Source organism: Onychomys torridus, chromosome 4 (assembly GCF_903995425.1).
Source record: "Onychomys torridus chromosome 4, mOncTor1.1, whole genome shotgun sequence".
Taxonomy (NCBI): Eukaryota; Metazoa; Chordata; class Mammalia; order Rodentia; family Cricetidae; genus Onychomys; species Onychomys torridus.
This window is the reverse complement of record NC_050446.1, coordinates 140,455,141-140,479,856: the sequence shown is the minus strand read 5'-3', so window position 1 is coordinate 140,479,856 and position 24,716 is coordinate 140,455,141. Positions and strand designations below refer to the sequence as shown.

General features: G+C 48.6%; 1 protein-coding gene across 2 annotated transcripts in view; it reads left to right on the top strand.

Moving 5' to 3' along the window:
• The window catches only part of Bpifb1 (BPI fold containing family B member 1), a 33,355-nt gene that overhangs the window by 8,073 nt on the left and 566 nt on the right, over nt 1-24,716 (top strand). Inside the window, exons 1-15 of one of the 2 annotated variants that reach the window (XM_036186411.1) lie at nt 2,099-2,131; nt 3,200-3,356; nt 5,293-5,431; nt 6,052-6,159; nt 6,955-7,104; nt 7,778-7,859; nt 12,231-12,294; nt 13,976-14,061; nt 15,409-15,588; nt 15,988-16,041; nt 16,381-16,539; nt 17,654-17,721; nt 18,554-18,599; nt 19,493-19,556; nt 23,106-23,182. In XM_036186411.1, coding sequence (XP_036042304.1) covers nt 3,242-3,356; nt 5,293-5,431; nt 6,052-6,159; nt 6,955-7,104; nt 7,778-7,859; nt 12,231-12,294; nt 13,976-14,061; nt 15,409-15,588; nt 15,988-16,041; nt 16,381-16,539; nt 17,654-17,721; nt 18,554-18,599; nt 19,493-19,556; nt 23,106-23,182 — 1,392 coding nt within the window. In that variant the 5' untranslated portion in view covers nt 2,099-2,131; nt 3,200-3,241. Of the gene's footprint in view, nt 1-2,098; nt 2,132-3,199; nt 3,357-5,292; nt 5,432-6,051; nt 6,160-6,954; nt 7,105-7,777; nt 7,860-12,230; nt 12,295-13,975; nt 14,062-15,408; nt 15,589-15,987; nt 16,042-16,380; nt 16,540-17,653; nt 17,722-18,553; nt 18,600-19,492; nt 19,557-23,105; nt 23,183-24,716 lie in introns of those variants that run through there. The other variant, XM_036186412.1, reaches the window with a different exon arrangement.

The following is a 24,716-nucleotide window of genomic DNA, read 5'->3' as shown; positions in this document are numbered from 1 at the left end:
CCGGCAAGGGACTGTGTGACTTCTGCCCCTCTCTCGTCACACTATGGATGGGGACAAGACTCAACAATGGATCTCCTAGCCCTAATCCATAACATGTGCCCAGGTGGTGCCAAAGGTCACATCTTCATCTGTACTGACCCTAACATTAACCAGGGATCACCAGAACAGTGTGGTTAGAAGTGTGTGGCTTACACTAAGTGCTCAAGTCCTCTCTCTGACACCCTGGTCCTGTGACATTGAGCAAATCACTATCCCCTGAGCCTTCAATGCTCCTGGGAAAAGCAGGACTGTCCCTTGGGTGCTGTGTGGCTATATGAGACTAGCCTGCACCCAGGAGGGGGTGACCAGGGTCCCTCTGGCCAGTTCACACTTGTCCCTTGGTCCATGGTCTGTTGCTCATTAGTCTATCGCTCCACAAACATCCACTACCTTCCTGGCAGTGTGACTGAGGCAGAGATGTGTGCGGGTCATAAAATGACCGAATCAAAGTCCATGACAAGGTCACATGGCCCATAGCTTAGCTGACGTGCTCGCCAGCCTAGTGGACAGCATTTCCATAAACCCCATTGTACCAAGAAGGTTAGAGAGGCCCTGCGAAGTGAAGCACCTCACCCAGGGAGCACAGCAAAGAAAAGCAGAGGTGGGGTTCTAACCTGTTCTCTTACAGGAGTCAGTGAGTGGAGATGTGCTCTCCTTGGTGGATGGGAGAAAGTGAGATGGGCAAGGTTGTGCCTTTCTCCCCTCCAGGAGGTTGCTTTGACTAAACCGTTAACGTCGCCTCTCTACAAACCTCATCCTGTTGTAAGCAGTACCAATGACAACAGCCCCAAACACACTGCTACTGAGCATTTCTGGGTAGGCCCAGTGTCCCCCAGCTACCTGCCCTCTAAGTAAGAGGAGCTTGGGTACGCCCAATTCACATGGAAACAGAGAGGCTCGGTCCCCAAATCACTCAGAATGGAAAAAGTGAAGCCAGGACTTGACCCTGGTCTGTCCCCTAACACACATTCTGTGTCTACCAAGCTGCTGAGATGTGCCCAGATGGCTTTTAAAGCCAGATTTCTGCTTGGAATCCTCACTCTTCCGTTTATTGAGCATGGCGGCTGGTTCCTCCTCACTAAAGGAGGAGGATGACTGGCTGATCACACATGAGGGTGACACCCATCAACCTAACTGATGGAAAACACGAATAAGGCCTGCCGTGTCGGGGCTGTTCATTCATTGAGACTGCCACTATGGTCATTATGGTACTTCGGGAAGCACAGAGGTCTTTGTGCTTACAGATAAATGCTAGGGGGATCTGGAATAGTAAACACACAGAGCTGTACCTTCAGGGGAAGGAATGCTTAGCTTTCTATCTTCCCAGAACGCTAAGAGAGGACATGTTTCCTAGCCTGGTGACCTTTGCTCTATTTGTGTGGCTAGAGAATTTTTCTGGCACCAGGTCGTTTCCCCCCTCCCTCAAGATCCTTATTGTAAATTGTTTTTCCTGGTCAATCTATAAAACCTGTCTTTATGGACTTTACAATAATTTCAATGTAGTCACGTCTGATTTGTATTTAGCTTACTTTGCTCCTTAGAGAGACTTATGGATGCTTTGTTGTGAATGTGAGACTGAGTGAATTATCACTGGAATAAGTTTTCACCGAATGCTGTTGTGCTTAGATATACCTAAAATAAACTCCTCAGGGTCAGAAGTTTGAATCAACACCAGCTACTGAGTAATACTGAACTGAACTGCCTCTTGCCTCCTGCGGATCATGACTGCTGGCTATGGAGGGTGCAGAGACCCTTGCATGGTCTTGTGGCATTGATGCAAGGAGCCCCTTGTGAGGCTTGTTGTGTGCCTGAGACACCTTCCTGCCACATGCCCCAGTGCTCCCTCTGCCCCTCCAGCCAGTTTGGACCCTCCTTTCTCCAAACCTCAGGAAGCTGGAGTTCCTAGACTGCCTCCAGGAAGGGTTCTGGTTCACCAAGAGCTGCAAATATTTACCTTGGAGACCTCAGCCTAAGGTCTTGGCCCACATGCTCAGGGTGGCTTCCCAAGTCAGGATTGCAGGATATAAGGCTGGGTTTCCAGACCCACCACCCAGGAGAGGAGCAGGCAGACCCAGGACTCCAGCACATCCAGGTAAAATGTGGGGAGGCTCCAGAAGCCTGGGAAGTCAAGATTCCTCAGAGGGAACCTGCTGTGTTTGGAAGTGTTCCTGCTGAGGTCAGCCCATCTGCTAAGGGAGAATTGAGGAGCTAATAATGCCCCTGTCAGCTATGGTTTCTAGGGTGGGGGGAGGGGAGAGGCAGAGAGGTGCTGGTGCGCTCATCCAAAAGCCATGAGCAAAGATGGCAGCATGAAGCAGGTTGATCTTTCCCAATCCTCAGGCTAGGGACTTCAACCTGCTCTGCACACACTGGCTGTGCAATGCCTGTGTGTGCTGAGCTGTTGCTGGGGACAAAAAGAAGCATCAGTCACAGCAACCATCAAAGAACTCCCAAGGGACCATTGTGGGCTTACTGTGTTTAAGGAAGGCCCAGGGCCAGAGAGAGGGCAGTCAGAGGAGGCTTCCTGGAAGAGGTAGCATGTGGGATGCAAAGCTTAGTAGATGCTAGAAGGGAGTAAAAACCATCCATGAAGAGGGCAGGGGCTGAGGACCACATGGTGGGTGGGCACCGGCTGGGATTTGTGGGAGACGATGTCTCCCATAAGAGACAACACTGCAGGTTCTGGGTTCAGAACTTGTCTGATCAGGAGGCTGAGCAGTGGACATGAGAAGGAGGCAAGCAGGGCCAAAGTGTTTGGAAGATAAAGACATGGTTTGAGGGTGTGGTTTGCCTTGTCAACCAATGCAGATTGCCAGCTCTGCCTTCTGGCTTTCACTGTGGCATGGTTCCCTCTGATGCCAATATCAGTAATCACTAAAAACGGCTAATGTCTCCCAAGTTCTTCCTGTGGGAAAAACATCACACTGAATGGTTCCTAGATACTGTTAATCCCAGAGACTCTATGAAGTGAAGCTTCACCCCGTCCACTTGCCAGAGGAGGATTCCAAGGCACAGAGGTACTTGTGTCTTGGTTGATTATTCAAGGATGCACAACTAAGCCTTGGCTCTTAACCACTGCCCTGAATGCCTCTTCTGGACACTGTGCCCCAGGCATGGGCTCCTCTGTCCAGCTAGCAAGGACCCTTTGTGCTTACCCTAGGCCCTGGTACCTGTCACCTACTTCTCATCAATACCCAGAAAGATGGCTGGTCCATGGATTGTCACCTTCCTCTATGGTTTGCTGGGAGCCACACTGGTCCAAGCTGACCTTCGGCCCCCTGCTATGCTCAGCCTGGGTCCAGAAGTCATCAAGGATAGTAAGTCATGACTCCCCTCCCTCAAGCCTCACCACCATAAAGCAAGGAGCAGATGGAGCAGTCCTCCAAAACGGAGGGGAGTTCCTTGTCAAAAGGGTGGATCAGGCATGGGCAGAGCCCAGGACTTGAGTGAGGCAAGAGTAGTGGCTGGGGAATGAAGGTCTGGGGTATTATGATCTCAAGAGCTGGTGACGCCAAGATATCCCCAAATTATATTATTCCAAAAAAAAACACTATTCTGGAGATCTGGAAGCCTTATGGGGGGTATATAGCCACTGCATGCAGGGATGCACCTTAACCCTGTCCTTGCCTGAACTCCCATCAACAGAGTTAAGACCCAGCATGTTTCTGGTCCCCAAATCAGAGTCCTAGGCAGAGTCTGGTGGCCTAGTACTACACACAGGCTTGTTACTCCAGTTCCGTGACCCTGGGTCTAGGCTTACTCTCCATAAGCACATGAGAAGGCCTTCCTCCTGAGCCATCCAGAACTCACAACACCATAGGAACTGAGGAGGGTCACAGGGGATCTGGTAGCCTTCTCCACAGCTCCTCTCTGGCATGGGACACAGTCCTGTGTGGTAGAAGACATTTAGAAGCACCTTCCACCCAGGCATGGACACATGTCTCCTATGACAATGTGGCAATTACCTGGTGGACAAACACTGTTCCAAAGGCTGGGGGAAGCAGATGAGCTGAGGTCCATCCTGTGACTCCCAAGCATGTGGCATTTGAGCTCCAGGGAGCTTGGGGTGAGTAGCCATGGTGGAAGTGTGCAGTCAAGGAGTTATTACCAATAGAGGTTAGAAGGAGATTCCCAAGATCCCTGCAGGAGAGTCAGTGGGCCCACCCAAGCAAGTGACCTCCAAAGGCCAGAAGCCACTAGGCAACTCTACCCATTAACTCCATCAGAAGATAAAAGCCACACCATAATCCTTGGGAGGAGCATTTAATGTAAAGGACTATGTTGGGACATCAGAAGGAAGATTTGGCTCAGCGGGGAAAGGGAACTAACTCTAAAGGGCACCCAGCAATTAGGTGGTACTCAAAGACAGAACACACTCACAGTCAGAGACCCCTCCCAAGGCCCACTGGGACTGGGTGTGATGAAGGCCTGTTGAATTGGAGGAAAGCTCGCATGTTGTTCTAGGCCAGCGCTGGCCTGATGCTGGCAAGCAGTAGCTACTGAGCACACCCCTACCCTCAGCTGATGATGTCCTTTGGATGATGTCCCTGGATGTTTTACCTCTCTAGAGGACCATCTCTGCGTGGCCCCTGGAAGCTTGCCAGAGGCCCTCAGGACTTGCTCTCAGTCTTCAGGAGCCCTGTTAACTGGCAATTTGATGTCACATGGGCAGTGATACCACAAGAGCTGATAAGAGGCACACTTCAGGGAATTGCCCCTCCATGTCCCTCAAGAGTCTATACTGATGGGGTTTAAGACTGCCAACTGGCAAAGAAAAAATGCTCCATGGGTTCAGCCCCATGAGTACAGAATAGGCAAATGCTTGATAAGACTCTGAAACACTGGGACCGGCATGGCTCTGGAACAGGGTCTTTGGAATGGGCTCTGGCCACTGGCGAAAAGCCAGCAGGGAGCAGCCCCAGGGCCCTCACTCCCATTTCCTCCTTCCTCTGCTAGCAACTAAGGTGCTCTGGACAACAGGGCAAACAGTAAGGGAGCCAGAAGACCATGAGCAAGTGTGATTTGTCACAAAACTGTCCCCGATGGGATACTCAGCTCAAGAAACATTTGGCACTGGCTAGGGAGAGGGAGAACACAGGTCCAGCATCCCAGCAGTGACTGGCAACATTCTGAGTGTGACGGTTCCCACTGTCTCAAGGCCACCACCCTCATCTCATGTTGGGTCCAAGGAGTCCTGCGTGATGGCCGTCCTCACACCTCCTCTTGACTTCTAATCCCTGGATCTACCTGCAGAACTGACCCAAGCACTGGAGGACCACAACGCCATTGCCATTCTCCAGGAGTTGCCACTGCTTAGTGCCATGCAGAATAGGCCTGGGAGCATCCCCATGCTGGACAGCCTCATGCGCACTGCTCTGAGATACATTGTCTGGTGAGTCTCACTGGACAGTGCAGGGAGCCTTCTCTCCCCCACACCTCTGCCCATGTACACTGCTTACTCAGTTCTCAGTCAACAAACATTAGTGAAGATGGACCAGATCAAGTCCCTCTTTTGAAAAGCACTCAGCATGGCTAATGGTGACCATAAGGCAGTGCCACTGGTACTTTACGAGGGCAGTCACATAGGTAGGTAGCCCCAGGTGGGACAGTGCTGGGACCAGGAGATGCTTCTTCGTGGAGGTCAAGGCTAAGCCAGAGACACCAAGAAACTGGTATTCTGGGCAAAGGGGCCAGTCGGGCAAAACCATGGAGGGGTAGGAGTCACTCAGAATGATTGCATTCCAAACTCCCACAGCCAAGAGTGACAGGCCAGTAAGGTCGGCTCACAGAGGGGCTTACTGTCAGCCCAACAGGCTGAGGCTAAAAGCCAAGGAACCTGCAGAGAGGCAAGCAAGGGTGAAGGGAAGAGACAGAGGTAGGGCCATGATAGAGAGGGTTAGTAGACTGGAGTCTGGTCAGGTGTGCAGAAGTCGGGAAAGAGAATGGTAAGAGGCTTGGGGTGATACTTATCTAAGTGCAAATGTGATTCCATCTCCCCTCCACCCTGTCCAGGATGAAGGTCACCTCGGCTAACATCCCCCAGCTGGTTGTGCAGCCTTCAACCTATGACCAGGAGCTGATTGTCAGAATCCCCCTGGACATGGTGGCTGGACTCAACACGTGAGTGTCCCCTGAATCTGACACAGCTGAACTAACAGCCTCATCTACTCACTCTCTGCCCTCCATGCGGATATCTGGAAAAGAATCCAAAAGTGTGAAGAGCAAGTACAAAGACCCTGAGGTGGGAATGTACTTGCCTTGCTCAGAAATGACCAAGAGAAGGAGGATTAGTTAGAGGCGATATCAGCAAGCTGCTGAAGCCTGATGACGCAAGGCTTTACCGGCCAAGATGAGAACTTGGCTTTTACAGAGTATGAGGGTCATGGGCAACAGAAAGTCTGAGCCAAGGAAGAGCTATGGGGGAAAGTGTGGGCAGAGTGGAGGTGGAGATGCCCCATAGACGGTCAGAGTAATCAGACAGACTCTAGCCATGTTAGAAGCAGGCAGAAACAACAGGAACTCCTGGTGCATTGAATAGATAGATAGATAGATAGATAGATAGATAGATAGATAGATAGATAGATAGATAGAGAATGAATTACTTCAGGGTGTGCTCCAACATCAATCTGAGAGGAGCAGCCAGCAGCCAAGACAAAGCTTGAAAGCGGCAGGCCAGGGGGACGATGTGGAATCCACTGCTGCCATGCTATCCTGAGGGACTCAGAGGACATCTGAGTCAGGCACAGTGTGTGACTTGGAGTCCCACTGCATCCGTAACGGGTGAGATCAGGAGAGGACTCCAGATGTTGGAGGGATGAGGGGAACCAGCCAAAAAGATAGCGAGGGACAGACACCCAGCTGTGGCTCCTACGTGGTCTTGAACAGCACCCCCTGTCACCACTGTTGTCCTCACAGGCCACTGATCAAGACCTTAGTGCAGTTCCAAATGAACACGGAGATCCAAGCCCTCATCCGGGTGGAGAAAAGCAAGAGAGGCCCCGCCCACCTGAACCTTAGCGTCTGCTCCAGCAGTGAGAACACCCTGCGCCTCAGCCTGCTGAACAAGTGAGTGCTGGGTCCCACCATGCTGGCAGGAGAAGCAGACTGTGGCTTGCTCTCACATGGACAACGCTGAAGGAATGGACACGTGTCCTTCCTGACTCTCCATCTAAGGCTCCTTCCGGCATGCCAAAGCAGCTCTGGACAGCACAGATGAAAACGGCAATGGTGACATAATACCAGGCTGGGAGGGTAGGGGTGGGGGTGAGTATGGGTGGGGGTAGGGGTAGGTGGGGGGGGGGGGGGCATGGGGCAAGCACCTGCAGACAGAGCAGAGCCTCCCTCTAGGGCTCCCAGGCCACCACCCAGGCAGACCTAGGTGGGTCCAAAGCAAGCTTACCTTCTTCCTGGACTGCCTGGGTGATATTGAGCAAGTCACATTCCCATGTCTCACTTTCCTGGTCTGGAAATGCTGCTGATAACACTTTGCAGGCATCAAGAATGACCCACTCATAAGAGTGCATGTCACCCCTCCGGGGACCTGTCAGCACCCGGCATCCTAACATCAGTACAGATCTGTAAAGGCAATACCCACGTCAATGTCTGCCCTCAGCTCAGCCTCTGCCACAGCTTTAGCTAACATCCTGGATAAACCTGAGCAGGAGTCCGTGTCACCTCTATAACACGGGGACAATTCTCTCTTACACGCTTCCTAATCTCCCACTCTCATTTGCCAAAGGCTCTCCTTCATGGTCAACTCCTTGGCAAATAATGTCATGAATCTCCTGGTGCCAGCCCTGCCCCAAATGGTGAAAAACCAGGTGAGTAAAATCAGGCCTCTGGCCTATGGAGATGGCACCCCCTGTAGGACTGGGGTGAAACTGCAAGCTGGTGCCAAAGGAGCCACTGAGCTAGTGAGATCATCCACATCAATGTAACAGAACAGCCAAAAGGCCAGGAGACCTTGTCAGTGGTGTGCTGGTTAAACTTTTAACACTTGTCTCTACAAGGGTTGAGGGAGGGGACACTACGTATAGCTTTGCTGACTTCCCAGTTATAAATCCTACCTCCAGGCTAATCCCAGTCTATCTATTGAAGTGATGTCAGGGAGCAGAACTGGAAGAAGTTTCACAGTAGCATGCCCCTGTGTGGTACTGCCACCAAAGAGACAGTAGGCAAGAGCAACAGACCTCAGGAGCAGTGGACAACAGTGGATGCTGAGCAAATGACCTAGGAAGGGACAGGCTTTCTGCCTTTGTTAAATTTATTTTAGTACGTTTTTATGTAAGTCTATATACTTTACTTTAAAAAAAAAAAAAACTAACCTGGAAATCCCTGAACATCTAGCATTTTGTCCTGGAATACTGTCATAAGCAGGCTGTGGCATGCCCCTGCTCAGCCATCCAGGTGTGGTTTGTAGACACTGCATCCCACCAGATCAGCTGCATTTACTTCTTCTGTGTCAGTAAACTCAGGCTGTGTGTGTGTGTGTGTGTGTGTGTGTGTGTGTGTGTGTGTGTGTGTGTGTGTGTGTGTGTGTGTTTTGCTGGGGACAGAACCCAGGTCTTCACACCTGCTGGGCAAGCGTTCTACCACAGAAGACAGCTGCAACCCTGTGACTCCTTCGATATGTATGTCCCTAATATGCCACGGGTAAACTGAAATGTTGTAAGTGGTTCCATTCAGATTTACCTGTGATCTCCATTGTAAATTCAAGATGCAGTCACTTCAGTAGTTACCCGGAGGGCTCAGAGCACCTTGTCAAGCAGCTGTCATTGGTTTTGCCATAAGCTGACAAGATGTCATTCGTTTCATTGTTGCCATGGTAATGTTTTAATGAAATAGATGACATAATAACTAGCACAACTTAGAAGAAAACATTCATAATGTGTCCAGTCCAGTCTGGCAGCTGTTTGGCCATTTGCTCATCTCCAGCTCATCCACAGGCACTCATGTTTGTATGTGACTGCACCTGATGTTCCCTGTCCTCATTTAACATTTGTAATCATTATAACAGCTGGATCACATTTAACTGTTTACCAAAATATCTTTTTAATGAAATGGTTGTATTAAGATTATTTCAAAACAAGTGATTTTTTTTTTGAGACAGGGTTTCTCTGTGTAGTTTTGGTGCCTGTACTGGATCTCACTCTGTAGCCCAGGTTGGCCTCAAACTCACAGAGATCTACCTGGCTCTGCCTCCTGAGTGCTGAGATTAAAGGTGTGCACCACCACCACCCGGCAAAACAAGTGATATTTAAAACAATGCTTCATATGCATGATGGGATTTTAAAACAATAGAGTATCAGTTTCCTTTTGTTCAAAATGTATCAAATCCTAGCAAATCACCTTCAAGAAAAATACAATGTGGCATTTTGCCTCTGTTAATCATGGTCTACTGTATAATACTGAATTGTGTTTGGTTTGGTTTTTTTTTTTTTTTTATTCATTCTTGGTAAAGCTTCAATCCTTTTTTCTATGCTGGGAAACAGTCTACTGAATCTGTTGTTAGTAGACTAAATGTCTACATGTTACAGAGAACAAAGAAAAACAATTAAATTATCAAAAACCTAAGTGCTAAGAGTGTACATTAATGACAAAGCACTTACTTAGCATGCACAAGGCCCAGGACACACACACACACACACACACACACACACACACACACACACACACAGAAATCACAAATGAGATCTTATTTTACTGTAAAGATGTTTATTCTTAATCATCCATATATGATGTATATAGGATAAGGAGTATATTCTACATATGTGGTGCCCACTGAGGCCAGGAGTATCTGGTCCCGGGAATTGGAATTGCAGGCAGGTTTGAGTGCCTAGAATGAGTGCCGTGACTCAAACTTGGGTCCTCTAGAAGAGTAATGCAGACTCTTAGCTGCTGAGCCTCCCCCAGGCCCTGGATCTTGCCTTTTATAGAGTTAATTTAAAATATATATATGTATTGGCCAGTCTGGAATAGGCTTGTAATCCCAGCTTCTAGGAGACTAAGAAGGATAGAAGTTCAGTGCTTGTCTGTGCTATACAGCAAGTTCAAGGCCAGCCTGGGCAACTTGGCAAGACTCTTCCTCAAAATTAAAAGTAAGCCAAGAGGGCTAGAGAAGTAGCTCAGTGGTGGAGCACTTGCCAAGCCTGTGTGAGGCTTGGAATCACTCCTCAGGGAGGGAGGGGGGAGAGAGAGAGGGAGGGAGGAAGGGAGGGAGGGAGGGAGGGAGGGAGGGAGGGAGGGAGAGAAGGAGGGAAGGAACTTCCTGGTTCTTCTTGGAAGAGGGGAAGTAGAGAGAGAGAGAGAGAGGTAGGAAATGGGAGAGTAAGTATTTATATGTGACTTCCAACTCAATTGTAAACTCCTGAACATTAGTTGAGGTGCATATCCAGAAAGGTATTTTTAAAGAGAAATGGAAAGAAACCACTTTGTTAAATGACCTCGTCTCACTATCATGAACATGTTGTGCCAGAAACATATATGAAGACATACATGTCTTTCCACAATTCAGGATTTGCTAAATAACAATAAATTCATGGCAGTGATTGTCAGATAACCCATCTGCCTTGGTCATCCAGCTCGGGAGAATGCAGGTTCTTCATTCCAGTTTTTTCAGAGAAGGGCATAGCCTGTTATCAAATTATATGAGAATGATATAAGAGTGGGGTCAAGGGTATCACATAGACCAGGCGAATTGCTGATCCTCCTGCCTCCACATCCCAAGGGTGGAGATTATAGGCATATGCCAATATGACCAGTAGATACATTTTAAGAACTTCATTTTTCTGTTTAAAGGAGTTTCTTGGAGTAGGACCCAGATGCAAATATTTTCAAAATTTTACCCAGGAATATATTTTAATAGAAAAAATAGATTCCCCAGCAGAAGGGATGGCATGAACTTAGAATTCTAAGCTAATTCTAACTCATGGATTTGTAGTGACTTGAGGCAGGGGTCAGTGGTCACCATTGTAATTCACAGAGTGTCACTTAAGGAGGGGACTTCTTGACGGAGCTCATAGAGGAAAGCAAGGACCCCTTTTCAGTGTGGACATGGCACTCAACAACGCCGTGATTCACAACTATCTGAAAGCTATAAAAATGGACGTTCCATCCCACCCCAGATTCAGAAGCAATGGGTCTGGTGAGAACCTTTTGTCCCAGACTCTACTGATATGTGGACAGGGTCGAAGGAAGTGAAGGATTGGGTATTGTGGAAGATGCCTCTTTCCTGCAGGGAACAGTCAGTCCCCTGGCTATGTGAGTCAAGATGTCTCCCCAACTATCCCTCCTCCTCTCTGGATCATGGGTTAGGAAAGTTGATGGAAGCAGGGAACCATTGTTCACAAGTTAGCATTTCTCAAAATGCACTGCCCTTCCTCACACAAAAATATTGAAGTAGGTAGCCAGTGAGACGGCCCTTCCATTAGAACAGCTAAACATCAAAAGGTCCATGGGTCCTTAAGACTGCAAGGCAAATGTTTACCCCCTTTCAGTAGAACCCCTAAACCCACGGTGCTTTGGGGGACAATTGATACTTTTGATACTTTGGTGCTGGGCTGAGGGGAGGAATGTGTAGCAACATCCTTGACCTCTGTCCACTAGATGTCAGTATAGCTCATATGCTCCATTATAATAACTAAAAAAATGTCTCACAGTGTCTTGCCAGAGACCAAAATCGTTCCCTGTTGAGAGGTGCTGTCCATGTTAGGCAAGGAACTCCTTGGTGGCACATGGATGAGTTGGGGCTGGAAACTCACAAAGATACAGACACTGCTTAGCATTTGGTGGGACAGCCCAGAGGGCCTCTGCTGTAAGAGTCTGATATGGAAGGAACTCTGAGTTTTTATAGAATGAACAAGTGAATTGTTGGCTTACTCTAAAGAACCATGAGCTCCTTTAAGCAATCATGGGTGTCCTGGGGAGGGTATCTGGCAGGCCAGGCACAATCTGGGTACAAGGCAAAAGGCAAACCATTGCAAAAAGGACCTAGATGGCCCTTAGGACAGCCATGAACTCTGAACAGCAAGGAGAAACAGAGATGGACAAATCAGTGAGTCCTCCACTCCACAGATGAACATTTTACTACTTGGGGCACTGCAGTGGGACTAAGGTTGGTGGAGACCAGGCGCAGGACGCCATGGGCAAGGAACTGGCTCTTCACTGGTGGCCCTGTGTTTGTGTGGTTGCAGCTGTGCCCTGTGATCCAGCAAGCCTTCGATGACATGTACAATGACTTCCTGAGGCTGGCAACAGGTAGGGGCTCTGCTGTCTCCACTGTCTTTCCTATAACTACAGGCTTGGACTTCAGTCCCCACCAGGAGAGACCACCCCCTCATGTCTGATCAGCACCCTGGGCCCAGCGCCAGTGCATAAGCACTTGTAAAGCCCTGCCTAGATGCTGCAACTTCATGATCACCTTACATGTGCAAGGTTCTAAGGCAGTGGTCCTCAACCTTCCTAAGGCTGCAACACTTTAACACAGTTCCTCACCTTATGGTGACCCCCAACCATAAAATTATTTTATTGCTACTTCATAACTGTAATTTTGCTAGTATTGTGAATTGTAATGCAAACATTTGATAAGCAAGATATCTGATATGCAGTCCCCAAAGGCTGAGAACCACTGTACTGTATAAGCAGATACTCACGTTAAGCCGAGTTAAAGCCCAGCTCTGCTGCTGATTTGCTCCTTGATCTGGGAGAAGTCACTCTAGCCTTTGTCCTCAGTTTCCTCATCTGTAAAATGGGGCTTTCTACCTCCCAACCTCAAAGGATTGTAGTCAGCACTTAAAGGCTATAGGAAAGTTCTGGTCATATAGAATACTCTACCTAGCATGGAGTTGCTTAAAAATAAATGCATGCTGATTGGCTGGCTGGCTGGCTGGCAGAGTGGATGGATGGATGGATGGATGGATGGATGGATGGATGGATGGATGGATAGTAAACTGACTACTGACCGTGTGCTACTGAGAGGAGAGAACAAAGGCAGAAGTTAGCTATGTGCCCAGAACAGATGTCTTTCTCCCTCCTTGAGAGCAGCAAAGAGGAGACAATATGGGCTTCTGCCCTCAGCCTTGGAAACTGGTCCTTCTCAACCCCCTCAGAGTGGGAATCAACAAGGGGGAAGAAAACCCTACCATGTGCTGATTTAGGATCTAAAGAGGCTCGTCACAGGGTAGCCGGAGTGAGACAAGGAGCAAGTAAAGCCCCTGGTGCACACGAGCTAAAGCCAGGACTGGCCTTTCTGTCTCACTTCCTCGGCATACCCAACTGCCCCATTGCACATGTGGGGAAATCTGAGCTCACAGAGGAGATTCATGGTACCGAAAGCTGGAACCTGATTCTTCCCGTTCCAATTAGCTGTTGGGTTGATATGGCCATGTCTTACCTAGCACGTATGAGACTCTAGGAGAGAGAAGGAAGGAGGGAGGGAGGGAGAGAGGAAGATATTAATGTCACGGGAGTTCCCAGGTCTATTTAGCCACTCTGCTCTTAGTGACAGGGGCTGGAGGAGGGCAAGGATAGGCACATGCACTCTCATTGTCCATCCAACAGCTGAGCAGAGTCTCCACCCTCTGTCCACCAAGTGGGGAAAACCAAGGCACACACAGGTGATGGATGAACCAATGGGTGCACACCTGAGTTCAATGTCCAGCCCCTACCTGCCTTGAGGAGTGGGTTACAGGGAGGTGAGGGAGGCACAGGTTATACACAGCATTTCAGGTTTAGCAAAGGACTGGATGGGTTCCAGTTAAACACATAAAAGTCTAGCTCTGTGTTGGGATTTTGAATGGTCCCTGTAACCGTTGCCATAGTTACCATCAACAGCATCATTTTTCCTGACTTTGGCAGTGTCCCTAGCTGGAAGCAGTAGAAAACCACCCCACCCATCCCCACCCTCCATCCTCACAAACTTTCTTCTTGCCCTGAGAAGCACCTGTTGCCCTCAGCCCTGGAGCCTTGGATTTTGGCCTTCTGTCTCCTGCTATCCGTGACAGTAATATCGTGTTCAACCTGAAGGTGAGTGTGCAAAGTAGAGACATTGGGGAACAGCTGTTCCTCTGTGACCACCCAGGGTTCAATGCAGCATCAGGGCATGCAGTTGATGAAGTCAGACCCTAAGTACCCTGTGAAAGCCAGCAGGTAGAACTTCATGCCCCACCCACCGGGTTCCTGACCTCAGACCTTGACCCTATGTATGTATGGGTCCCTGGGTCTTTCTCTCAGGCAAGCTCCTGCCAAACCCCAGACTTCTGCTAACATTGCAACATGGCCTCAGGACAGAGGCATCCTCAAGGATGATACGGCCTTAACTTTCCTGGATCCCTGACTCCCTGGCTGTGTAGCTGTAGACAGGTTTCTTCATCTCTCTGAGCCTCGGTTTCCTTGACTATAAAATACAATTATTAGGAGACAACGAGATAGACCACACTGGCTTCCAAGACAGGAAGCACTCAGGACCGGTGGACCTCTATAAAACACTGCACTGCACACTTGCAGGGAGTGCTCCCTGTGGGTGATGTGAGTCCCAGACCTATTCTCAGGAGTCCCTTGAAAGCCACAGCATGAGGCGGCTGCCTCAGCTCTGTTGCATCTGAATCCTCCCTTCATCTAGAGGGTTTGAAGGCTGAAGCCTAAGTAAAAAGCAAGCATTTCAGTTACAGGTTAGGCACAGGCAGCATGCATCCACAATCCTAGGCACTCTGAAGATGGAGCCCAGAAGATCATTCAAGCTGAGGCATTAGGGGCTGCCCTGGGCAGCATAGGCAGATGCCATGTGAGGCAGAATGGCAGAGGGAAGGGTGGGAAAAGAAACTGAGGGAGGGAGGAAGAGAGGGTAGAGAAAATCTAAGGGACTCGGTCAGGAGTGGAGCTGCCCGGTACCTGACAGTCACTGTGTTCATCAGTCTAGGTTTCCTGACACAAATTCGAGGGTGCAAAGCAGAATGGTATCTGTCTTAGTCTAGTTTGTGTTACCAGAACACGGTACCTGAGTGGTTTATAAACAATAGGAGCATGTTGGGCTCGTGGCCCTGGTAGCTAGGAAATCCAAGAGCATGGTGCATCTTCTGGGGAGGGCCTCCACGCTGCATTAGCCCATGGTGGAAGACAGAAGAGTGGGGGAGGGTGAGAGCAAAGGCAGCCAGGGGTTGAGCTTACTTTCAAATACCCTACTCCCAGGACTAGGCCACTCCTGCACCAGCACTAACCATTGATCAAGGCCCTGTTACACTGGGGTGAGGTTTCCAACATGAGAATTTGGGGAAACAACTTCCCCCTTCAGCACAGTTATTCCCTTCCAGGTGGTTACGGGATACAATGGAGGACCAAAGTCCTCAAACTGTGTCCTGTTCTGTGTCTCCTCAGGCCAAGCTGCTGGACTCACAGGCGAGGGTGACCCAGTGGTTCAACAGTTCTGCGGCTTCCCTGATGGAGACCACCCCCGACAGGGCCCCTTTCAGCCTGCTTGTGAGGCAGGACCTGGTGAACGCCATTGTGAACACCCTGGTCCCCAAGGAGGACCTTGTGATCCTGCTTAGATTTGTGGTAAGCCCCACTGAGAACAGAGGATGACTCACCTCTGTGGCGTCTGTAAGGAGACTGAGGTGGAAGCTCACAGTAATGATCAGCTCGGCCCTCCCTCAGAGAGACCCTGTTTCTGACATTCGATACTAGAGCTAAAAGTGTCCCCTTAACATCCAACTTGGGTCCTAGTTCTGCCTTAAGGGACTGGGTGTACCTGTTTCCTCCTCCAAATATCCTGGGGGAGCTCACGAGAATTCTGGATCCTGAGGAACCCAGAGATGGTGCCTGCACCCCAACAGCACAGGTCACTACCTGATCGAGGTCCTCATTTCTCCTGAGCCTGAGTGCCAACACATACTCTGATCTCCTTACTGCAGCCTGACCAATGCAACTGACTCACATCCCTTCCCCTCTCTCCAGATTCCTGAGGTGGCCCGAGAGCTACAGGCGAACATCAAGGAGATCAATGCAGAGGTGGGTCTGTTTTTCACCTGTAGCTTTCTGGGTGCTCACTGCCTCTGTCCATAGGTCTCTGCAGTGGAGAACAGATGTGGGCTTTTCTCGTTTTCCACTATGGGGACAAGGCCCCCTGGAAGCCCAGAGACTCCTCTAGTCTAGCAGAGAGGCTTGAATCTGATGATTGCCTGGGTGGACTGGCGCTAATTGATGAGGGTAACTCTAAGCCCTGCTCCAGGCTGAGAAACCAGAGAACATCCACACAGGGGTGCTGGAAAGGACAGAGACTGGAAACACCACAGGGTCCATGAGGGCCTGTGCACTGTGACCAGATGTGTGGGTCTGATGTCTTTCCAGGCAGCAAACAAGCTGGGGCCCACCCAGATGGTGAAAATGGCCACTCAAAGCAGCCCCCAGATTGTGCTGAATGAGGATGGTGCCAAAGCAGCCCAAAGTATCATCCTGGAAGTGTTCCCAACCAACACAAACGTCCGGCCCTTCTTCTCCCTCGGCATTGTGAGTTCAAGTGTCTGTGGCGTAGGACAAAGACTGGGGAGGTCTTCTTGTTCATTGTTACCAATTGGGGTGTCACTCAGGAACAGGGAAAGGAGGAGGAATGATGAACCAAGAGTCAAGAACTTTGGGGGCCCATCGGTCAGTCATTAGCCACCAGCAGCCCTAGGGACGGAGGGACCTTAACTCCCATCAAGGCAGCCACATTCCAGCTAGGGGAGTTTGCAGAGAATAGGCAATGTGCAGCAGCTGAGCAACAGAACCCCTCCTGGAATGAAGGGGTGGGTCAGAGCAGGGCAGCAACCACATGCACACTCCAGAGGGCAAAGAAGACTGGCAAAGGGTAGACTCACGAGTGAGGCCAGCCAGGCTTACCCAGAGGGTGAGCAGTACCTGGTGTGAGTAGGAGTTGACGCCTCCTGATAGCAGGGGTCTCTATGTGCAGTTCTGCATTACATAATCTCAGGGATCCCTTTCTAGACTATAGGTGTATTGGTTCCTCTCAGAGAGTTCATCTTGACATTCTGGCCTTTCAGTGAAAGACAGTATGGAAGCCCACTTTCCAGGCCAATCTCACTCCCTGGTGACTCCTCCACGACCGATGGGAAACACTGCAAGAAAAATTGGTTCTCTAGGCTCCACTATAATGGAGCTCAGCACTCGGCCTCTGATACAAGTCTTGAGCCCTGTATGTCAAGCCGGACTTAGCCTCTGAGCTTTGCAATCATACTAACGGTGCTTAGGGCTTACCAGAGCCCCTGACGTCCTCTGCCCTTCGGTTTCCTCCCATGGACACCAGGGGACTGACAGGGCCCCCCCACCACGAGGGATGGTGGGTGGGGCTTACTGAAGAAAGCATTTGAACTGCCGACACACAGTGAGCAGCCGCCAGTACGTGTCGACTGTGTTGGAACTGTCATCCCCAGGCCTGAACTGTCACCTCTGAAACAGGCACTAGGGCATGGAAAGTGAGGCCCAGAGAGGTTAAACTTTCCCAAGGTCACAGAGCCAGTAGCCGAGATTCAGGCCAGCTCTCCTCGACCTCGATCTTTCCTGTATAACCCTCCCTCTAGATACATTCTCTTCAAAAATTGGGGACTGGGTTCTATTGTTGCAGGAGGCCAATTATGAAGCTCGATTTTTCACAGAAGGTGACCGGCTTATGCTAGACTTCAATAACATCAGGTAAATGTGTGAATCTGTATGAGGTGCTGCAGAGTGTTGGCCCAGAGCAGCGGGTTTCTTTAAACCTCCAGCAAACTGCCATGCATCACCGCAGGCTTACAATGGCCCATTCTGAAAATTTTCAAGACAGAAGAGGTAACAGCCCCAGATACTGAACCCTTGGGCCTAGCACCGAGTGACATCTGTGCCCCTGCCAGCCCTGCAAAGTCAGTCACCTTCTGTCCCAGACTGAGTTCAGGGACTCCAACTGGAGGCTCCAGTGATAAAGTTAGGCTCAGGGGAGCATTTAGATCAACCCACACAGGGTAAGATGATGGCTAGGTAGAAGATGGTAGAAATTAGATAGATAGATAGATAGATAGATAGATAGATAGATAGATAGACAGAGAGAGAGAAAGATGACAGATACATACATACATACATACATACATACATACATACATACATACATACATAGAGAAAGATGACAGATAGATAGATAGATAGATAGATAGATAGATAGATAGATAGATAGATAGGCAGGCAGACAGATTTAAAAAAAAATCAGACTATCAAACTATTCCGTTGCCCAGGCTGGCATGTCTACACAAGTGGTTGAATGGGAACTAGGGACCATCTAGAAAGGACTTTTGCTAACTAGTTCACCAATCCTCCCTCATTCTTGGGTGATTCCCTGTCCTTTGAGCCACTGTCCACCCCGTTTAGAATGTGAGCACCATGAAGCAGGTACCTTTCCTGCTTCACCATTGTCTCGTGAGAGCCTGCCTGGCATACAATGAAGTTATTGACTGAGACCCCAAGGGACCACTCTCATGGGTATCTTCTGTTACAGTATTGAGCGCATCAAGCTGATGATCTCAGATATTGGACTGTTTGATGTAAGTATTAACAGATTATCTCTAAGGGCACTGGGGCCTGAATGGGCCATTCTAAAATGAGACAGCACCCAGGATTTGCTTTAAAGAGATATCACAGGAACCCCAGGTTGGGCTGGGGGTCTTCTCACTACCCTCCAAAGTTTAGCTTGCAGACTCTCTTTCTACTGAGCCCCCACTGTATGCAAACATAACTGAGAACACCAGTCACTACAGATGTGTGCCCACTCTCTATTGTAAACAAACCCTTTCCACTGGCCCTGGGTGGCCCCTCCCCTCTGGTCCTCAGTTTCCCAAGGTCCTAGCATGAAGAAAGCTCAGCTAGGCTGAATCTTTGGGGTTTTGTATTACTTTGGGTGTTGTTGTTGTTGTTGTTGTTGTTGTTGTTGTTGTTGTTGTTGTTGTTATTGTAAGTGGTGGTTTTGCTTGTTTGTTTTCTATTTTACTTTGCTCTATTTTCTTGGTGGTGGTTTTTCTTTTGTAGCTCTGGAGCTGGCCTCGAAACTCATGACAGTCAACCTTTCTCTACCTTCCGATTGCTGAGACTCTAGATGTCCATTACCACACCTGGTGCCTCATTAGTTTCCGTGAATTTTTGTTTAAAAACCAATATTTTAATGCAAGACTTGTAAAAATCGGGACATCTGGCTTTTCTTCAAAAGCAGAACCCCTCGGGGAATTCTGAGTGTAGGGCATTTTCAATGAGCCACACCCAGAGCAGTGAGGGCCTCTTCGAAGTCTATCTGGTCTGACTATGGCAGTTGCAGCCTGCAGGAGATCTGGTATTCCAACACATGTCTGCTGGCTGCCCTTGTCATGGGGGACAAGTTAGGAAACCTGTAATAGCCCAGAGGACCTGGCAATCAGCCTGGTAATGGCTTCCTTCTTCTTCACAGCCTGAAATCCTAAAGGGCACCCTGACCAAGATCCTTGAATACACATTGCTGCCCAATGAGAATGGTGAGTCCCTCAGCCCCCAGTACCCTCTCCTAAGCTGCTGAATCTCCTGCCTTCCCCTGGGGCACCTTTTATTCATGACCAGCTGTCTTAGTTAGGGTTTCTATTGCTATGAGCAACACTATGAACACAACTCTTACAAAGGAAACATTTAATTGGGGTGGCTCACTTACTGTTCAGAGGTTTAGTCCATTATCAGCATGGCAGGGAGCATGATGGTGTGCAGGCAGACATGATGTTGGCTACAGGAGGAGCTTAAGCACAGAAGAACTCAAATCCCACTACTACAGTGACACACTTCCCCCAACAAGCCCACACCTCCTAATAGCACTCCCTTTGGGGGACCATTTTCTTTCAAACCACCAAATTCTACTCCCTGGTCCCCTAAAGGCTTATAGCTATAGCATAATGCAAAACTGCATTCAGTCCAACTTCAAAAGTCCCTAGAGTCTATAACAATCTCAAATTTATTTAAAAGTCTAAGGTTCGGGCTGGAGAGATGGCTCAGTGGTTAAGAGCACCGACTGCTCTTCCAGGGGTCCTGAGTTCAATTCCCAGCAACCACATGGTAGCTTACAACTACTTGTAATGAGATCTAGTGCCCTCTTCTGGCCTGCAGGGACACATGCAAGCAGGATACTGTATGCATAAAAAATAAATAAATCTAAAAAAAAAAAAAAAAGTCTAAGGTTCAAAGTCTCTTCTGAGATTCACAAAATCTCTTAACAGTAATCCCCTGTAAAACCAAAATCAAAGAATAGATGACATACTTCCAACATATAATGGCACACTATTATTCCAAAGTGTAGGGAAGGGAGCATAGAGAGGAAATACTGGACCAAAGCAAGACCAAAAACCAGCTGGGCAAATTCCAAACTCTGCATCTCCATGTCTTATGTCAAAGTGCTCTTCAGATCTCCAACTCCATTCAGCTTTGTTGACTGCAACACACTTCTTTCTTTTGGGCTGGTTCCTGTAGTAGAATTTCTAAACAGTCTTATTAAATAAGAAATACAGAGCCAAATACAGAGATAATAGCCAAAGAGATCAGAGCACTAGCAAAGAGCCACGACTACCTTATCTTACCACCTCACCGCTGTTGATTCCCCAGACAGAGTTTCTTCCTGTCTGACTTGTGTTTTTATTGCCTTTCTGTTCTGCCTTCTCATTGGCTCTAAGCCCAGCCACATGACTTCCTCATCACTGCCTGTCTATACAGACCTCCAGGTCTCTATGGTTGGTACTGGGATTAAAGGCTCTCACCACGTTTGGCTATGTCCTTGGCCACACAGAGACTCTGCCTGTCATGTGATCAGACTAAGGGCGTGTGCTACCACCACCTGACTCTGCTTATTGCTCGCTATGTGACCTCTGATCTCCAGGCAAACTTTATTTATTAGCATACAAATAAAATCATATTTCAGCACAATTAAAACATCACCACAGGTTCTACTCGCTGTTTGCAGCTTTCCTCAGCAGGTATCCCATGACTCTGGCATCTCCAACATTTTGGGATCTCCAAAGCAATCCAGCTTCAACTTTACAGCTTCATTCAATGGCCTCTCTAGGCCTCCATTCAGGGACATCCCTGACACATGCCTGGCCTCAGTGACTTTCCTTAGACGTGGAGGCAAATTCCATTGTCCCTTTCTTCTATCCTAAACTCTAAAGCCAGAACCACATGCCTGAAGCTGCCAAGTTCTGCTGCTTGCTGGGGCTGAAACATGGCCCCCTACTCCATCGTCACCATCTTTCTGGTTTTGATGATTACCTTCACTGCCTAAGCTTGGCTGTTCTGGAACTTGCTCTGTAGACCAGGCTAGCCTCAAACTCAGAGATCCACCAGCCTCTACCTCTGGAGTGCTGGGAGTAAAGGTGTGCACTACCACACTTGGCTCTAAGACTTTCTTTAATTCCTTTTCACAAGTAGGAAACTTAGCTGGGTGGGATAGTGCCCTGAGGTCAGCACTCCCATTATTCCACTTGTTAATCTGTTTATCTCTTTGAACACAGGATTTATCTCTATCCCTTACTGGTGCCCCTTTTCTCAATCTGTACATTTTGTATTTTTCCTTGCTCAGCTTGCTCCTTTTCATTATAAATCTTCATCAGAGTTAACACTAGTAACCGCACAACAGAGTCAATACTAGGCTGTTTGAGATTCCCTCTGCCAAAAGAATTAATCCAAAATCTTCATTTTTGTCTCAGGTAGACTCTTAGGACAAGGTGAAAAGCAGCCACTTTCCTCACCAAAATATCACAAGAACAAAGAATGATCTCTAGGCCACGTGCTAACATTCTCTGATCCCCCACAGTTCAAATCATTCTCAGCACCATTGTCTCCCATGCTCCTACTAGTATGGCCCATTAAGCAGGGTTTAAAGCATTCCACTGCTTTTCTAACCCAAAGTATCAAAGTCTAAATTCCTCCAAACAAAAACATGGCCAGGCCTATACCCCAGAACAATACCCCAGTTCCTGGTGCCAACTTCTATCTTAGTTAGGGTTTCTACTGCTGTAAAGAGACACCATGACCACGGCAACTCTTACAAGGAAAACATTTAATTGGAGTGGCTTACTTACAATTCAGAGGTTTAGTCCATTATCATGGCAGGGAGTTTGGTGGTGTGCAGACAGACATGGTGCTGGCTATATCTTGATCAGAAGGCAACAGGAAGTGGACTTTGACACTGGGGGTAGCTTAAGCATAGGAGAACTCAAAGCCACAGTAACACAGTTCCTTCAGCAAGGCCACACCTTCTAGTACCACTCCCTTTGGGGGCCATTTTTTTTTCAGACTACAACACCCACCCATCTTCTAAGCCTAGTTCAAATTCTTTCTGCCCTAAGGAGCCTTCCTGGTCACCAAATGGAGAAGACTTTCCTGCCTCTCCCTCTTCCTCCCCCTCCTGTACCTCCCTCCCAATCTCCCTCTTTGCCTCCCCCTCCCAGCCTGGTCCTTTACTAAGGACAGTTCTAAAGCAGGCAGAGAAGAGCAGGCAGACACCAGATTCATAGGGCCAGCTGGAACCAGGTGCAAATAGACAGCTAGAACTCACTCAAGGGGCCATAGGCAGACTAAGCTCAAGTGTCCAACTCCTCTTGCTGACTGCCTGGCTTTGAACAAATTGCCTGGTCCTCTTGAGCCTTGGGTTCTCCACCTGTGAAAGGGATAAATACAAGTACTTTCCTCAGAGGTGGGAATGAGATGATGTGAGGGGTGGGAAGACTGGTACCTGTGACATCATCACCTTCTTAAATTTGCTCTATGAGCAGAAAAATCTCAGGTAGAGAAACTTCTGCAGTGGGTAATGGCTGTTCTTGAGCAAAAGTGTTAGAGGACATTTGCATTGTGGGACAACCAGAAGATGGTGCCAGAGGGCCAGATAGGGTGATGTGAATGCCAGAGGAGAGGACAGGCATGCAGAAGAATGGAAACAGAACAGGCCCTACGTGCCAGATCCTAGGCTCACCTCCAGGAACTGTGAGCATGCCCATTGCTATCCAGGCCCACACTAACCCACCACTATCTGATTACATTTGTTATTTCAGGCAAACTGAGAAATGGAATCCCTGTGTCAATGGTGAAAGCCTTGGGATATAAGAAATCTGTGTGGTCTGTGAACAAGGTGAGAGGCATGTGGAAATAAACAAACTGTCTGGGATAAGAAATGGCCTATATGCCACTACTCCTGGCCCTGCCAGGTGTGGGCACCATAAGTGGAAAATCAGCGCTCTCTCTCTCTCTCTCTCACCCCTTGACATCATTCATCCCTTCACTCACTTATTCAGGAATATTTCTTGATGGTGTAATATGTCCTAGGAATGGCTCCTAGTGCTTCAGGTCACAGAAACAGAAATCCCTGTCCCCCCTGGAAGAGCCTACATTCTAGCAAAAGAGACACCTATATAAACTAATAAACAGCATCAAGTAAATAAGGGCTGGGAAGTAAAAGAAGGCAGGCTCTGAAGAGAAAGGTGGGATGCTGGTTTTGATGGGGTGGACAGGAAAGTCCTCTCTGAAAAGATGATGTTTGCTGATACCTGAAAAGGCCCTTTGGATAGTGGGGAAAGTGTTTTACAAAAGGACCAGCAAGTTCAAAGGACTTGAGGCTGAGATGTTTGCTGTTCCAGGAAAGATGAGGAAGAGGTCTTGGATATGAGGTAGCACCCAAGGACTATAGACCTCAGATTACACATACACACTTGTGTGGCTAAGTGACCTCAGCTTGAGAAGACCAGAGTTACTGCTGTCCTGGTTCAGTCAGTGAGGCCTGACACACACTAGATAAATGGTTGGTAAATAAGTAACATTCCTGGCTTCTGCTAGGAAAGGGCGGTAGCAGTGTCAGGCACCTCACATCCACTGTCAACCTCCTCAGGGATGTCACACCAACTGTGCTGTCATCTTCACACCTAGATCATGAGGTGGACCTGGTCTGATCTCCTATTACAGATGGGGAAACTGAGACTCAATGACAAGATCTTTTCGAAAGTTGCACATTCTACTGGTGGCAGAGTCAACATTTGCAATTGAAACCTGTCCCAATGACCTCTTGCTTTAGCTCCAACTTCTGCATGAGCCAGTCAAGGAAGTATCCATTTTGGTCAACTGGCTAGTGGGCATTTATTAAGCACCTACTGCATACAGACACTGGCCACAACCATGAACCAAACAGAAGGAAGCCTCTGGCTCCGTAGTAGAGGGAAGGATGCTAAAACAGTCAGAGCGATGAGAAAGCCCACAGGCAACTTGCTGACCGCCCTTCTGTGACACGGTGTTCAGCCTCACTCTACAGAGGCACTTTGGGCCAAACCCGTGACTCTTACAAGTCCCCATTTGCCCCCAAGCTGCCCATTAGGGCAACCAAGCTCCTGAGTCATTTAATTACAGAGAAATCCACAGATCTAAGTCCATATTCCCCCTATTTCCAAATGTCCAATTTTTGCTCTATTGGTTTCTCTGTGGCCAGCAATTCATTGACTGTGTTCTAGAGCTGGTGACACTACACATCTAAATTAGTGGGAAGAGAGTGAAAACAGAGTGAGCTAAGGCCAGCATATGAGAGGAGAGGGCAGAACACAGGTGACAAGGGTCATGTGCTCATCACTCACTTCTACTTTGCTTGGAGCTGAGAAGAGATCAGAGAACAACCCCAAGGG